The 14586-nt window shown below is 39.3% G+C and overlaps 1 protein-coding gene across 1 annotated transcript in view; it reads right to left on the reverse strand.

The window, feature by feature from the left end:
- The window catches only part of LOC150082411 (glutamate [NMDA] receptor subunit 1-like), a 514944-nt gene that overhangs the window by 58949 nt on the left and 441409 nt on the right, over nt 1–14586 (reverse strand). Inside the window, exon 15 of the mRNA XM_090380513.1 lies at nt 13698–13855. Coding sequence (XP_090236639.1) covers nt 13698–13855 — 158 coding nt within the window. The remainder of the gene's footprint in view (nt 1–13697; nt 13856–14586) is intronic.

The following is a 14586-nucleotide window of genomic DNA, read 5'->3' on the forward strand; positions in this document are numbered from 1 at the left end:
GCCTTTGATCCTACTTTGTGAATTGGGGTCACATTTGCACATCTCCAGTTTATGGGTACCTGACCTGAGTCCAAGAAAGCTGTCATAATTATGGCTAAGGGTTTGCTTACTTCCTTTGCTGCCTCCTTTAATATAACTGGATAGATCCCATCCACCCCAGGTGCCTTTCTTGTGTTTATCTTCAATAATTTCTCCTCCATTTTCCTCTCAGTTATTACAAGATTCTCTAGCTTACTGCCAGAGTTGAATACACCTCTGGCATTTCCCTCGCTGAATAACTCCTTAAGTGTGAATGTCGATGCAAAATATTCATTTAGTTTGTTAGCTACCTGAGTAGGATCATCAACAGTTGACCCATCGATATCAAGTGGACCAATCTGATTCTTCCCCTTCCTTCTAGAGTTTTCATAAGTAAAGAACTCTTTGCTGTTTTTCTTTGAATCCCTTGCCAAAGATTTCTTGTAATCTGCCTTTGTCTGCCTAACCTGCTTTGTAACTTAGTTACGGATCAACGTGTATCTGTCATAGGCTTCTATGTCACGTGTTAATTTATATGTATCCTATGCATTTTTCTTCTCTGTCATATGTCTCATTAGTACATCTGACATCTATTTAGGCCTAAACCTTGAACAATATTTCTTTGTTGGTATGTAAAGCCTAGTAGCTTCCAAGATAAGTTCTTTGAATGCTTCCCATTTTGAATTTGCTGTTGGTAACATCTTCAGTTGGTCCCACTACACAGAATTTAAATACTCTCAGACCATCGTAGTCACCTTTACAAAAGCAATAACCCTTCCCTTTACCCCTGATGGCAGTTACCTCTTTGAGTAAGTCCCACTTCACTGCACTGTGATCACTGCCACCTAGTGGTTCCTTTATCTGCAGATTCTTAATGCATGAAGAATCACTACTGATAAGCAAATCAAGAGTATTACTCCCTCTAGTTTCCTCCCGAACATGCTGATGTAGAAAACAATCATCCAATAAATCCACAAAAGCCGTACTAGTGTGTGAGTGACCAACCCACAAATTCCAGTCAATATCTGGGAAATTAAAATCCCCCATTATAAGACTTTCTGATGTACTGGCCCACTCTATTTCCCTGTACAGTTTCTTATTATACTCATCAGAGTCATTAGGCCTATAGTACACTCCTACTCTGAATTTTGATCTCCCAATGCTTATGTCACACCAAACTGACTCGATACTGCACTGTCCAGCGATGTCAACAGGCTTCACTTCCTTGGATTTTATGTGTTTCTTAATTAATAGCATAACCCCTCCTCCCTTCCTATCGTTTCTGTAGATTTTGTACTTCGCCAAATTCCAGTTCTGCATTCCTTATATCTGTGTGACACCATGTCTCTGATATCCCAACAATATCCGCCTTTGATGCTTTGAGCAATACCTCAAATTCATCAAATTTATTCCCCAAACTCCTAATATTGGTGTACACGCAAGTATACATGCACCTGTTCCTATTCTTAGCTAACCTAACACAACCCATGTGTTTACTTGAACCGCAATGACTCCTAGCAGTCTCTGAAATATCCTGCATGTTGTTTTCCAGGCTTCTGCTCATTCCAATAGAAGCAGTGCAAGAATCACTTTCACCTCTGCCAGTGGCTACTGTTAAGCTATTAGTCCTTGTATCCCCCCAAGCTAGCAGTTTTCCGACCCACCTAACACTGCCTCGACTGCATCAGCAAATATTCTTGCACCCTTTCTATTTAAGTGTATCCCATCCCTGTTGAAGCAGTCTCTCCTGTTAACAAGCATAGTCCAGGCTGAAAAAAAATTCTACCCCTTGAGCTTTGCACAATCTTTCCAGGGCCGATATTGATGAAGGGATAGAGGGAATGATGTCTAAATTTGCAGATGAAGATCGGTAGAGTAGTTAATGGTCAATGCCAAGCAGATCGTCTTCAGCATAACCTAGACAGACTTCAGGGATGGGTGAGAAAAGTGGCAGCTATGCTTTAATTCATCATTCATCGTTAATTCGTCAAAATATAAAGTGTTGCACTTCAGGAATAGCAACTCCAAAATAACCTATACACTTGGTGGAGTTGAACTAAGGTCAATAATGGAAGAAAGGGACTTGAGAGTTATGATAGACCAGACATGAAGTTCTCCAAGCATCGTACATAGGTTGTAAGGAAGGCCCATGAAGTCCTGTTGATGATTTATTGAACATTTACTAATAGAGATTAAGGATAAGGACGTCATAATCCCATTATAAAGGGTTTTCCAATAGTAACGCTCGATGTTTGGCAACAGCGCATGACAAAGTCGACAGTCACACAGGTGGTATCTTTGGTAGCCGTATTCAGTTAGTCTCTGCATTTTATTATGGAGCGTTACACGACTGAGCAACGAGTCGAAATTGTAAAAAATTATTATCAAAACCAATATTCTATTCGTCAAACGTTTCGTGCACTCCGTGCAGTTTATGGTGTCGACGAACGTCCTTCAGAATCCACAATTCGCCGTTTAATAAACAAATTCGAAGCAACTGGGTCTGTGGCAAATCTGAAAGTGCCTGTACGTCAGCGAAACGCAAGATCCGTTGAAAATATTGCTGCAGTCCGGGAAAGTGTGCGTGAGAATCCGCAACAGTCCATTTCGCGTCGGGCTCAAGAACTTGGCCTGTCTTCGACAACAACTTGGCGAATCCTGCATAAGGACTTAGGGCTTCACCCTTATAAAGTGCAATTAACCCAACAACTAAAGCCTAACGATCATGCGCAGCGGCGTGCATTCGCTGATTGGGCGCTAGAGCAGTTGGAGGTCGATCCTGATTTTGGGCGAAAAATAATGTTTAGTGACGAGGCTCATTTCTGGTTAAGTGGCTTTGTTAACAAGCAAAATTGCCGAATTTGGAGCGACGAAAACCCACGGGAGATTCATGAGGTCCCACTACATTCCGAAAAAGTTACGGTATGGTGTATACTTTGGTCCGGCGGAATAATCGGTCCGTATTTTTTCGAAAACGAAGAAGAAGTGGCACTTATGGTCAACGGTGAGCCATACAGGGCTATGATAAGAGATTTTTTTTGGCCTGCAGTGGATGGAATTGAGCTAACAAACATTTGGTTTCAGCAAGACGGTGCTACGTGCCATACGGCACGTGATACAGTAACACTATTGCATGAGAAATTTGAAGGTTCCGTTATATCACGAAATGGTGACGTTAATTGGCCGCCCAGATCCTGCGACCTAACGCCACTGGATTTTTTTCTCTGGGGCTTTCTAAAATCCAAAGTCTATGCTAACAAACCACGGACGGTTGCCGCCTTAAAGGCCAACATTAGGCGCGTTATTGCTGAAATTGAGCCACTTTTATGCGATAACGTCATCACCAATTGGGTATCCAGGATTAACCAAACCAGACAAAGCCGCGGCGGACATTTATCTGATATAATTTTTAAAACATAATGTTAACACATATACTTCATAATAAAAATAAAAATAGATCACTATCACTCTCACAATTTGTTTTATTGCGTTACAAAAATCGAGCGTTACTATTGGAAAGCCCTGTATAAGTCTATTAGACAAGCCTGGAATACCATATACAGCTATGGAGACCACACCTAGAAACAGACATCGAGCTTCTTGGAAGGGTCCAGAGATTGGTAACTCACTTGGTGAGTTGGCCAAAAGGACATCTATATGAGGAAAGAGTTCAAATATGTGGGTTGCACAGCTTGGAAACTAGGCACCTTAGAGGAGACTTGACTGAGTTGTTTAAGTCTCTGAGAGGCATAAGTAAAACTAATGAGAAAGAAATTTTCATGGTTATAAATGATTCTAAAACTAGGGGCCATAAATTCAAGTTACAGGAGGAGATGTTTACACTGGATTGCAAGAAGATTTTAGCCAGTGAGTTATAAATTACTGGAATAAGCTACCAACATGAGTGATTGTTGCCCCCAATCAACATGAGTGATTGGGGGCTTAGAGGGGAACAGGTATCCTGTGTGTTATCAGATACTCAGCCTAAAACACTGATGGATCCAATATCTCTCTATCACAGAAGATTTAGGAGAAGTCCGGTTGGCCTGCCTCCCTAAAATCCACTCATGCACACCTTCTTGATGGTAAGCCCTGTTACGTCACTTAGGTGGCAACGAACGTGTAGAGTGGTTCTCTTCAAGACGCCTGGTCAGCGTGAAGAGGAAAAGACCAAACCCTCCAGCATGAGAGCACAACAATACAAATAGCCCTCAGTCCCCAGAAGCTTTCATTCTCCCTCTTACGGCAGCGAGAGGATCAGAGTGGAAGCAGAGGGTGCTAAGAATCTCTGGGTACGACCAGGCTGTCATGCACGGAAACTGAACTTGGCCTGTTATAACATACGATCATTCATCGGTGAAGACAGGATATTAGAGCTGGAAAAGGAATTAGAAAATGTGAATTGGAATATCATCAGTTTGGCTGAAACAAGAAGAAGAAGAAATGAATCACTTTTAAGTTTATCAAGTGGAAATCTGCTGTACACCAATTGAAACAGTGAAAGGAGTGAAGGTGGAGTTGGGTTTCTGGTCCATAAAGATTTTAAAAATAACATTTTGGAATTCAAAAGTACATCACCAAGGGTGTCAAGGCTAATACTCAAGATTTCTAAGAGGTACAAGCTAAAGATTATAATGATTTATGCATCAACATCGAGCCATGATGATGAAAAGGTTGAAGAAATGTACACCGAAATTGAGAGTCCTCTAGATGAGTAGAAAACCCACTACACTATTATTATGGGGGACTTCAATGCTAAGGTTGGAAAAAGGCAAAACAGCGCAGAAAGAGGAACTATAGGAAATTTTGGAATTGGTGAAAGAAATAAAAGAGGTGAAAGACTTGTGGAATTTGCAGAATCTCAAGGACTGTCAGTAATGAACACTTTTTTCAAGAAAAGGGTGAACAGAAAGTGGACATGGAAGAGTCCAAATGGATTAACAACTAATGAAATCGACTTCATCCTCACTAACAGAAGATATATTGTGAATGATGTTACCGTCCTGAATAAGGTAAATGTTGGAAGTGATCACAGAATGGTAAGATGTACACTTGATATAGATGTGGGAAAGGAAAGGAAAAAACTGACTCGAGTAAATAATACAAAGGTCACTGAGATAACAGAGGAGCAGAAAAAGAAGTATGAACTGGAACTTAAAAACAAGTTTGAGCTTCTGCAGACTGCTCAGGACCAAGATATCGACGAGGAATATTACAACTTTCTGAAAGTGATAAAGCCCAAGAAACCTATAGGGAATCAGAAATCCAAAGAAGAAAAAATTAGTCAAGAAACACTTCTCATGATGAACCGAAGACGACAAATGAAGAGCAAGAAAAACACTGACAGGGAGAAAATTGAGTATACTGAGTTATGTAAAGCCACTAGAAAGGGACTCAGAGAGGACATAAGAAGATTTAACACAAGAAAAGTAGAACAAGCATTAAGGGAAAACAAAGGATTTAAATCAGCAGCCATGAGCAGTAATACAGAAAGACAAATGATATTGAAACTTAAGAATAGCGATGGTGTACTTATAAACAGCAGAGAAGGCATAATTCAAATAGCAGAAGACTACTATAGAGAATTATACAAGGAGTGAGGGAATGATACCAGCAGTGGGGAAGATGGATTGCAAAGTAGCAACACATACGACATACCCGATATTCTTCCTGATGAGGTAGAACATGCATTGAAGAAAATGAAGAATCGGAAAGCCCCGGGGGAAGATGAAGTTACTGTAGAGTTGTTAAAATTGGGAGGAAGAGACATAACACAAAAACTGTCAAGGCTCTTCACAAAGTGCATTAGAAAAGGTGTGACGCCTAAGCAGTGGAATAATGCAATCATAGTTTTGCTGCATAAGAAAGGAGATAAATCAGAAATTGGAAATTATAGACCAATTAGCTTGTTATCCCACATCTACAAGTTGTTCACAAATGTCATTACTAACAGATTAGAAAAAATACTTAATGAGAATCAAACGAAAGAGCAAGCTGGCTTTAGGACAGGATTCTCAACTATGGATCACCTTCACGTAATATCACAGCTAATGGAGAAAGCAAATGAATATAAAACACCATTATGCCTGGCATTTGTGGATTATGAAAAGGCATTTGACTCTATACAGCATAAGGCAATGTTTCGGGCACTGGAAAGACAAGGCATAGATACCCCATATATTATGATTTTGAAGAAAATATATGAGAGTGCTACCTCCTTTATTAGACTAGACAAAGACAGTAGCAAATTTAAAATCGAGAAAGGAGTTCGACAAGGAGACACAATATCTCCGAAGCTGTTTACTGCTGCTCTTGAGGAAGCTTTCAGAAGATTAGACTGGTCGCAGAAAGGAGTCAATGTGAACGGAGAGTACCTAAACCATTTACTATTTGCAGATGATATTGTGGTTATAAGCCACGATCCCAAAGAATTAGAGGAAAATCTTAATCAGTTATGCACAGTTAGTAAGGATTTTGGACTAAAGATCAATATGGCTAAAACAAAAGTAATGATGAACAAGTATGCCACGGAAAGGGAAATAATGATTGAAGGAGCAGTAATTGAAAAGTTGGAGTCATATACTTATCTGGGACAAGTTATTAGCTGTAATAATGATAAATGGCTGGAAGTCAAGAGAAGAATAAATTTTGGATGGATAGCATTCAGGAAATATAGTCACATACTGAAGAGCAATATCCCAGTTTGTCTGAAACGTAAAATAATGAATCAATGTATACTCCCCACCATGACTTATGGAAGTGAAACTTGGGCACTCACCAAAAGAATGGAAGAGAAGCTAAGAACTACACAGCAAAGAATGGAACGAATTATATTGGGAATTAGAATGTTAGATAAGAAGAGAAACACATGGATTAGGCAGCAAACTCAAGTAAAGGACATTCTTATCAAAACTAAAGAACTAAAATGGTCTTGGGCAGGACACATAGCTCGAAGACATAATGACAGATGGACTAAGAAAATAACAGAATGGTACCCAAGAGGTGCTAGAAGAAAACCTGGAAGACAAAGGCGGAGATGGATAGATGAAATTCATGAGTTTTTGAGTAGTAAATGGATGGCCAGTGCTCAAAACAGAAGGAACTGGAAAGTTGCTGGAGAGGCCTTCATCCTGCAGTGGATTGAAAATGGCTGATGATGATGATGAGTGATTGAGGCTGACAGTATGTGGAAATTCAAAGGTGAACTACATGGTTACCTATGGAAGGAGGGAAATACATAGGTTGACTATTTCCTTTCCTTTTTTATTATTTATTTTGTTTTATTTTTTATTATTATTATACTCCATTTTTTTTTTTTTGGCTGATGCAGCATAAGTCTTAGGCTTCCTTGCACAATATAGACATTACTAATACTAATACCAACTTGTTTGCAGCATGCCCATGCCACAGTGTTCTGTAGTCTGTACAGGGGACTAACAGGCATGTTAAAAAGGGTCAGTAATTTGGCTGCACTGTCGGCTAAATAATTTCCTAAGACTCTACTTCCTCATTCCAAGACTGAATGAGGATTAAATCTCATTCAGTCCTGGAATCTGCGGATAAAAGAACCACTAGGTGGTAGGGATTACAGTGTGCTGAAGTGGGATTTACTCAAAGAGATAACTACCATCAGGGGTTTTTGCTTTCGTAAAGGTGACTATGATGGTCTGAGACAGTATTTAAATTCTATATGGTAGTTATATGGTGCAAGGAAGCCCGAGGCTTATACTGCACCAACCAAAAAAAAAAAAAAATTCCTGAGCCACCCTGAGAGAGAGACAGAGAGAGAGAGAGAGAGAGAGAGAGAGAGAGAGAGAGAGAGAGAGACAGAGAGAGAGAGAGAGAGGGAGGGAAAAGGAAATCACCAAGAAAGAGAAGAATGATGATATCCAGCTCAGTGTGCCATGCTCAATGCTCAATCCAGCTGGGTGTGCCATGCCCATACTCACCAGATGTGAGGCCCTGGGGTGATTAGTTTGTTAACCACCTGAGCAAGATCCTCAACTGTTGAACCATCAATATCCAGTGGACCAATCTGATTCATCCCTTTCCTTCTAGAGTTTAAATAGGTAAAGAACTCTTTGTTCTTTTTCTTTGCATCCTTTGCCAAGAATTTCTCATAATCTGCCTTTGCCTGCCTAATCTCCTTTGAGACTTGGTTACAGACCAGCTTATATTTATCATAGGCTTCCATGTCACCTATTAATTTATATGTATCTCATGCAGTTTTCTTCTCTGCCATATGTCTCATTAGTTCATCTGACATTCATTTAGGCCTAAACCTCGAACAATATTCCTTAGTTGGTATGTAAAGCCTAGTAGCTTCCAAGATAAATTCTTTGAATGCTTCCCATTGTGAATTTGCTGTTGGTAACATCATGCTCAGCATAATCGCCTGAGAGGGCATACATTAAAATTGAGAAAAGACAGTTGAAGGATAGATGTGCGGAAGTTTCCCATTAACCAGCGGACGGTTAATTGCTGAACAATCTTCCATTTGTAAAATTGATAGCTTAAATGGATTCAAGGCAGAACTAGACAGACATTTGGAGCAAGTGGATGGGTGAAATGAGAAAGGTGCTTTTTTTTTTTTTGGCTGATGCTATCTATATAAGCTTGCTTTCTGTCATCATGTGCCTTTGCTAATGCAATTCGATGACTTGACCAGCATCTCAAATTCATCAAATTTATTTACTGCGCTCCTAGCATTGGTGTACTTGCGAGTATACCTGAACCTGTTCTTAATCTTAGTTACCCTAAGACAGGCCAAGTATTAACTTCTCGATAGCATTAGCAAATATTTCTTTGTTCTATGACCTAGAGCAGGCTTTAAAATCTCTGATTCCTTGCTTTCTGCGCTGTTGCATGTTCCTATAGAAGTAGTGCAAGAATTGTCTTCATTTCTGCGTGTGGCTATTAACGTCCTTTTTTTTTATTATTATTTTTTTTTGGCTGATGCCGTTTAAGCTTGCTTTCTTACATCATTTGCCATGGATAATACTAATGTTATTAGTCTGTGTATCCCTCATCACAAGCCAGTAGTTTTCCGACCCAGCTAACACTGCCTCGATAGCATTAGCAAATATTCTTGCACCCTTTCTACTTAAGTTTATACAGTCTCTCCAGGGACAAATTGATGATGCATTGATGCTCTCATCATGTATCCTCTCCTATTCTATCTGCGCAGAATTGCAGGCACTATCAAATTTAACCCTAATACGTGACTTTTTTCAAGATTACTCTGTACTTGTTATGTAAGTCCTCGGATCTCCTCCTCCTAATGCCAATATGTATACAGCAATATCACTTTTAGTGCCCTTAAAAGATGTCATCTTCTCTACAATTCATGTTGATGACTGGTGAAATTTTTACAGCCTTTTTCAATTGAAGCTTATTTACCTATTTAACATATCTCAGGTGGAGGGAATATAATTTTTTCCTTGTAAGTTATTCAATGTTTTCAGATAACAAAACATGAAAACTAGCTGATGGACATGATGCAAGAAAGCAAGCTTATACAGCATCAGCCCAAAAAAAACCCTTCCCATTTCACCCATCTGGCCACTCCAAATGTTTGTCTAGGTCTGCCTTAAATTTATTTAAGCTGTCAACTTCCACAACAACAGATGAAACTTTGTTCCAGCAATCAACTACCTGCTGGCTAAAGGCAAATTTCGTCACATCTATTCTACAACTGTCTTTCCTCAGTTTGAATCTGAGTAAGAGGAAGAATCCCATCAGCATTAAGCATGCTGAATCCATTCAAGGCCTTATAGACCTCAATCAGATTGCCTTGCAGGTGCCTAGTCTCCAGAGGCTACAATTTGCAGAATTTAAGCCTTTCTTCATAAGAGCACGCCTTTGTTCCCTTTACCAGTCTTGTTGCCCTTCTCTGTACTCGTTCTAGCAACTCAACATCCTTCCTAAAATGAGGCTCCAGACCTGTACGCAGTACTCAAGGTGCGACCTGACCATTGCCTTAAAAATTATATTATATGTATATATATTATATTACATTATAAATAATAAATAAATTTTCTGTTTATACTCCGGGAGGACCAAACGGTCAGAGGAGTTCACAAGATAGACTGAATACAAGAAACAGCACCATATTCAGCAGTAACAGGCTTGAACCCCGGTCACTCAAGGCACGTGTACTTATGCACCCGCGCGCCTGACCACTAGGCTATGGCGGCATGGATATGAGAAATTAAAATATAATTTAATTTTGAATTTGAACTGTGCTGGTTTACTCTGCTTTTACATGTTGCTTTAACATGCTGCAGCATGGCCATGATTAAGACAGAAGTTTATTGATTGATAAATAGAACTAATTAGTATTGATATTAGTATTAGCATTAGCATTAGTAGTGGCATTTGATGCAAGAAAGCAAGCTTATGCAGCATCAGCCAAAAAAATTAAAGTAAAATAAATAAATAAAAAATAACCACTTCCACTTCATCCCTCTGTTCGTTCGAAATACCTGTCCAGCCGAGCCTTAAACTTATTTAGGCTATCAACTTCCACGACAAGGGATGGAAGTCTGTTCCACCTACCAACCACCCGCTGGCTAAAGGCAAATTTCCGCACATCTATCCTACATCTGTCTTTCCTCAATTTGAATTTATGCCCTCTCAGGTGAGCAAGAAGAGCTCAATGCTGATGGGATTCTTCCTCTTGCTCATTCTGAGCAAGAGGAAGAATCCCATCAGCATTGAGCATGCTCAAACCATTCGAGGCTTTGTACACCTCTATCAGATCACCTCGCTGCTGCCTAGTCTCCAGACACTGTAATTCGCAAAACTTAAGCCTTTCTTCGTAAGAGCACCTTTGTTCCATTCACTAATCTTGTTGCCCTTCTCCATACTCGTTCCAGCAGCTCTACATCCTTCTTGAAATGAGGTCTCCAGGCCTGTATACAGTACTCTAGGTGTGGCCTGACCATTGCCTTATATAAGGGAATAATCACCTCCTTATCCCTGCTAGAAAAATTCCTATATATCATTGACAATACACCATGAGCTACTCTTGCAGCCCATCTGCACTGCTCAGAGAACTTCATATCTGCTTGCACAACCACCCCCAAGTCCCTTTCATTCTCTACCACTGTCAATGTAGTACCACAGAGTTGATACGTTGCTCTGGGGTTGCTGTTTCCCATATGTAGTACTTTACATTTGTCAATGTTAAACTTCATTTGCCACCTCTCAGCCCATCTGCTCAACCTTTCCAGATCCTGTTGCAGCAGCAGCATAGTATCAGTAGTGTCCTTGACAACCCTGCCAACCTTCGTATCGTCTGCAAACTTGGACATTAAGCTTGATATACCATCATCAATATCATTTATAAATACAGAAAACAATAAAGGACCCAATACTGAACCCTGAGGGACTCCACTAATAACATTAGTCCACGATGAGCAGTGTCCATTGATTACCACTCTCTGTCTTCTCCCCCTCAACCACCCCTTTATCCATAGCAGCAATTTGCCTCCAATGCCACACTGCTCCAATTTGTGCAGCAGTCTTCCATGTGTGTCAAAAGCCTTTCTAAGATCCAAGTATATAATATCAAACTTATTCCCTGCATCCAGTTCTTTTGTGACTGCGTCATAGTATCCAATCAAATTGGTCAGGCAAGACTTCCCCTTAACAAAACCATGCTGTGTCTGAGCTATAATTGAAGTCTTGTCTAGATGATCCTGCAGTGCTTCTTTAACCAGTGCCTACATTAATTTTCCGGGAACAGAAGTTAAACTCACAGGTCTATAATTACTTGTGTCAGCCTTTGATCCTCCTTTGTGAATTAGGGTCACATTTGCACATCTCCAGTCCATGGGTACCTCCCCTGAGTCCAAGAAAGCTCTCATTAATTATGGCTAAGGGTTTGCTTACTTCCATTGCTGCCTCCTTAATATAACTGGATAGATTCCATCCACCCCAGGTGCCTTTCTTGTGTTTATCTTCAAAAATTTCTCCTCCACTTTACTCTCAGTTATTACAAGATTCTCTAGCTTACTGCCAGAGTTGAATACACCTCTGGCATTCCCCTCGCTGAATAACTCCTCATGTGTAAATGTCGATGCAAAATATTCATTTAGTTTGTTAGCTACCTGAGCAGGATCATCAACAGTTGACCCATCGATATCAAGTGGACCAATCTGATTCATCCCCTTCCTTCTACAGTTTACATTAGTAAAGAACTCTTTGCTGTTTTTCTTCGCATCCTTTGCCAAGGATTTCTCGTAATCTGCCTTCGCCTGCCTAACCTCCTTCGTAACTTGGTTACGGATCAACTTAAATCTATCCTAGGCTTCTGTGTCACGTGTTAATTTGTATGTATCCCATGCATTTTTCTTCTCTGCCATATGCCTCATTAGTTCATTTAACATCCATTTAGGCCTAAACCTTGAACAATATTTCTTAGTTGATAAGAAATTTGCTGTTGGTAACATCATCAGTTGATCCCACTGTATAGAATTTAAATACTGTCTCAGTCCATCGTAGTCGCCTTTACGAAAGCAATACCCCTTCCCTTTACCCCTAATGGTAGTTACCTCTTTGAGTAACTCCCACTTCAGAACACTGTGATCACTGCCACCTAGTGGTTCATTTATCTGCAGATTCTTAATGCATGAAGAATCACTACTGATAATCAAATCAAGAGTATTACTCCCTCTAGTTGCCTCCCGAACATGCTGATGTAGAAAACAATCATCCAATAAATCCACAAAAGCCTTGCTAGTGTGTGAGTGACCAGCCCCCAAATTCCAGTCAATATCTGGGAAATTAAAATCTCCCATTATAAGACTCTCTGATTTACTGGCCCACTCTATTTCTCTGTACAGTTTCTTATTATACCCATCAGAGTCAGGCCTATAGCACACTCCTACTCTCAATTTTGATCTCCCAATGCTTATGTCACACCAAACTGACTCGACACTGCACTGTCCAGTGATGTCGACTGGCTTCACTTCCTTGGATTTTATGTGTTTCTTAACTAATAGCATAACCCCTCCTCCCTTCCTATCCTGTCTATCCTTTCTGTAGACATTGTACTCCCCAAATTCCAGTTCTGCATTCCTTATATCTGTGTGACACCACTTCTCTGAAATCCCAACAATATCTGCCTTTGATGTTTTGAGCAATAAATCAAATTCATCAAATTTATTTACTAAACTCCTAGCATTGGTGTACATGCAAGTATACATGCACCTGCTCTTCCTCTTAGCCACCCTAACACAACCCATGTGTTTACTTGTACCCCCATGATTCCCAGCAGTCTCTGTAATATCCTGCATCTTATTTTCCAGGCTGCTGCTCATTCCAATAGAAGCAGTGCAAGAATCACTTTCTCCTCTGCCAGTGGCTACTGTTAATCTATTAGTCCTTGTATCCCCCCAATCTAGCAGTTTTCCGACCCACCTAACACTGCCTCGATAGCATCAGCAAACATTCTTGCACCCTTTCTATTTAAGTGTATCCCATTTTCTTTTGCTAAGTAAATGGTTTTATTTTTCAAATAAAGTTTTCTCCTTTTTTTGTTTTAAAGAAGTTGTGGAAAACTATTTCACTGAAAGTCTCTAAAGAAAGTAAATATTAATTTAATGAGAGTAATACAAATATATAAGGCATATTTCTTAAACAAGAATAATTAAAGCATCCATATTATAACTTACTCAGATTTTACTGCTGCAATGGCTTCCTCAGCACTGTCATAATTTTTTCCTTCCATTGTACGATACATGTTGGACAACTCAACCTGTCTTCTAAAGTACATATCAACTGAACTTCCTTTAACTGTGGCATATTTAAAGTTGTCCATGGGATTACGCAGCTTGGTAAGGAAACATTAAGTATATCATTTAAGCAAAGCTCATTTTATTACTTGTATGAAAATATTTTGCAGAGAAGATATTAATATTATTAATAAATAAACAGCTAGCTAATTTTTCTAATGAAAAGTTTTTTCTTTAATTTTTATTCTTCATCAAGAAAAATATTTCCCAAATACTTAGTACATGAATTTATAACTACTGAGGATTTTGCCCACAACAGTATTTCAAGTTTTTGACAACACAACATTATATGCAGTAAAAACATACTTTTTATTTATTTTTTTCAATTAAAAATACTTTCAGTTCTCAAAATCCTTTTCTCACATTTTGTGTGTGTGTTTTTATAGCTGCTGTGGCTATAATGCACATATACCTATTCAACCTATTCAAAGGAAAATACGTACTAAAAAGCTAAATTCAGGCATAACCATTTTATTTTGATTACAAAGATCTTTTAGAATTTATCATATAGTCCAATTTTTTTCGGAAAAAAGAAAGAATTGTTGATGTTTGCATCATCACCAATAATATGTGTAATGTCATTGGTTCACGAAGATTTGTCAGGGAAAACAGGACAGATGTTCTGTCCTGTTGATAGTGAGGACAGTCAATCAAAATATTTTTGACTTTAAATGTGCTGAACAGTTTGGACACTGAGGAGGATTTTCTCCTGTGAGTAGATGGAGGTGAATCAGTTATGTATGTCCGATTTGTGCCTCTGCAAGTATCA

This window comes from Mastigoproctus giganteus, chromosome 8 (assembly GCF_048544385.1).
Source record: "Mastigoproctus giganteus isolate SK-2022 chromosome 8, ASM4854438v1, whole genome shotgun sequence".
Taxonomy (NCBI): Eukaryota; Metazoa; Arthropoda; class Arachnida; order Uropygi; family Thelyphonidae; genus Mastigoproctus; species Mastigoproctus giganteus.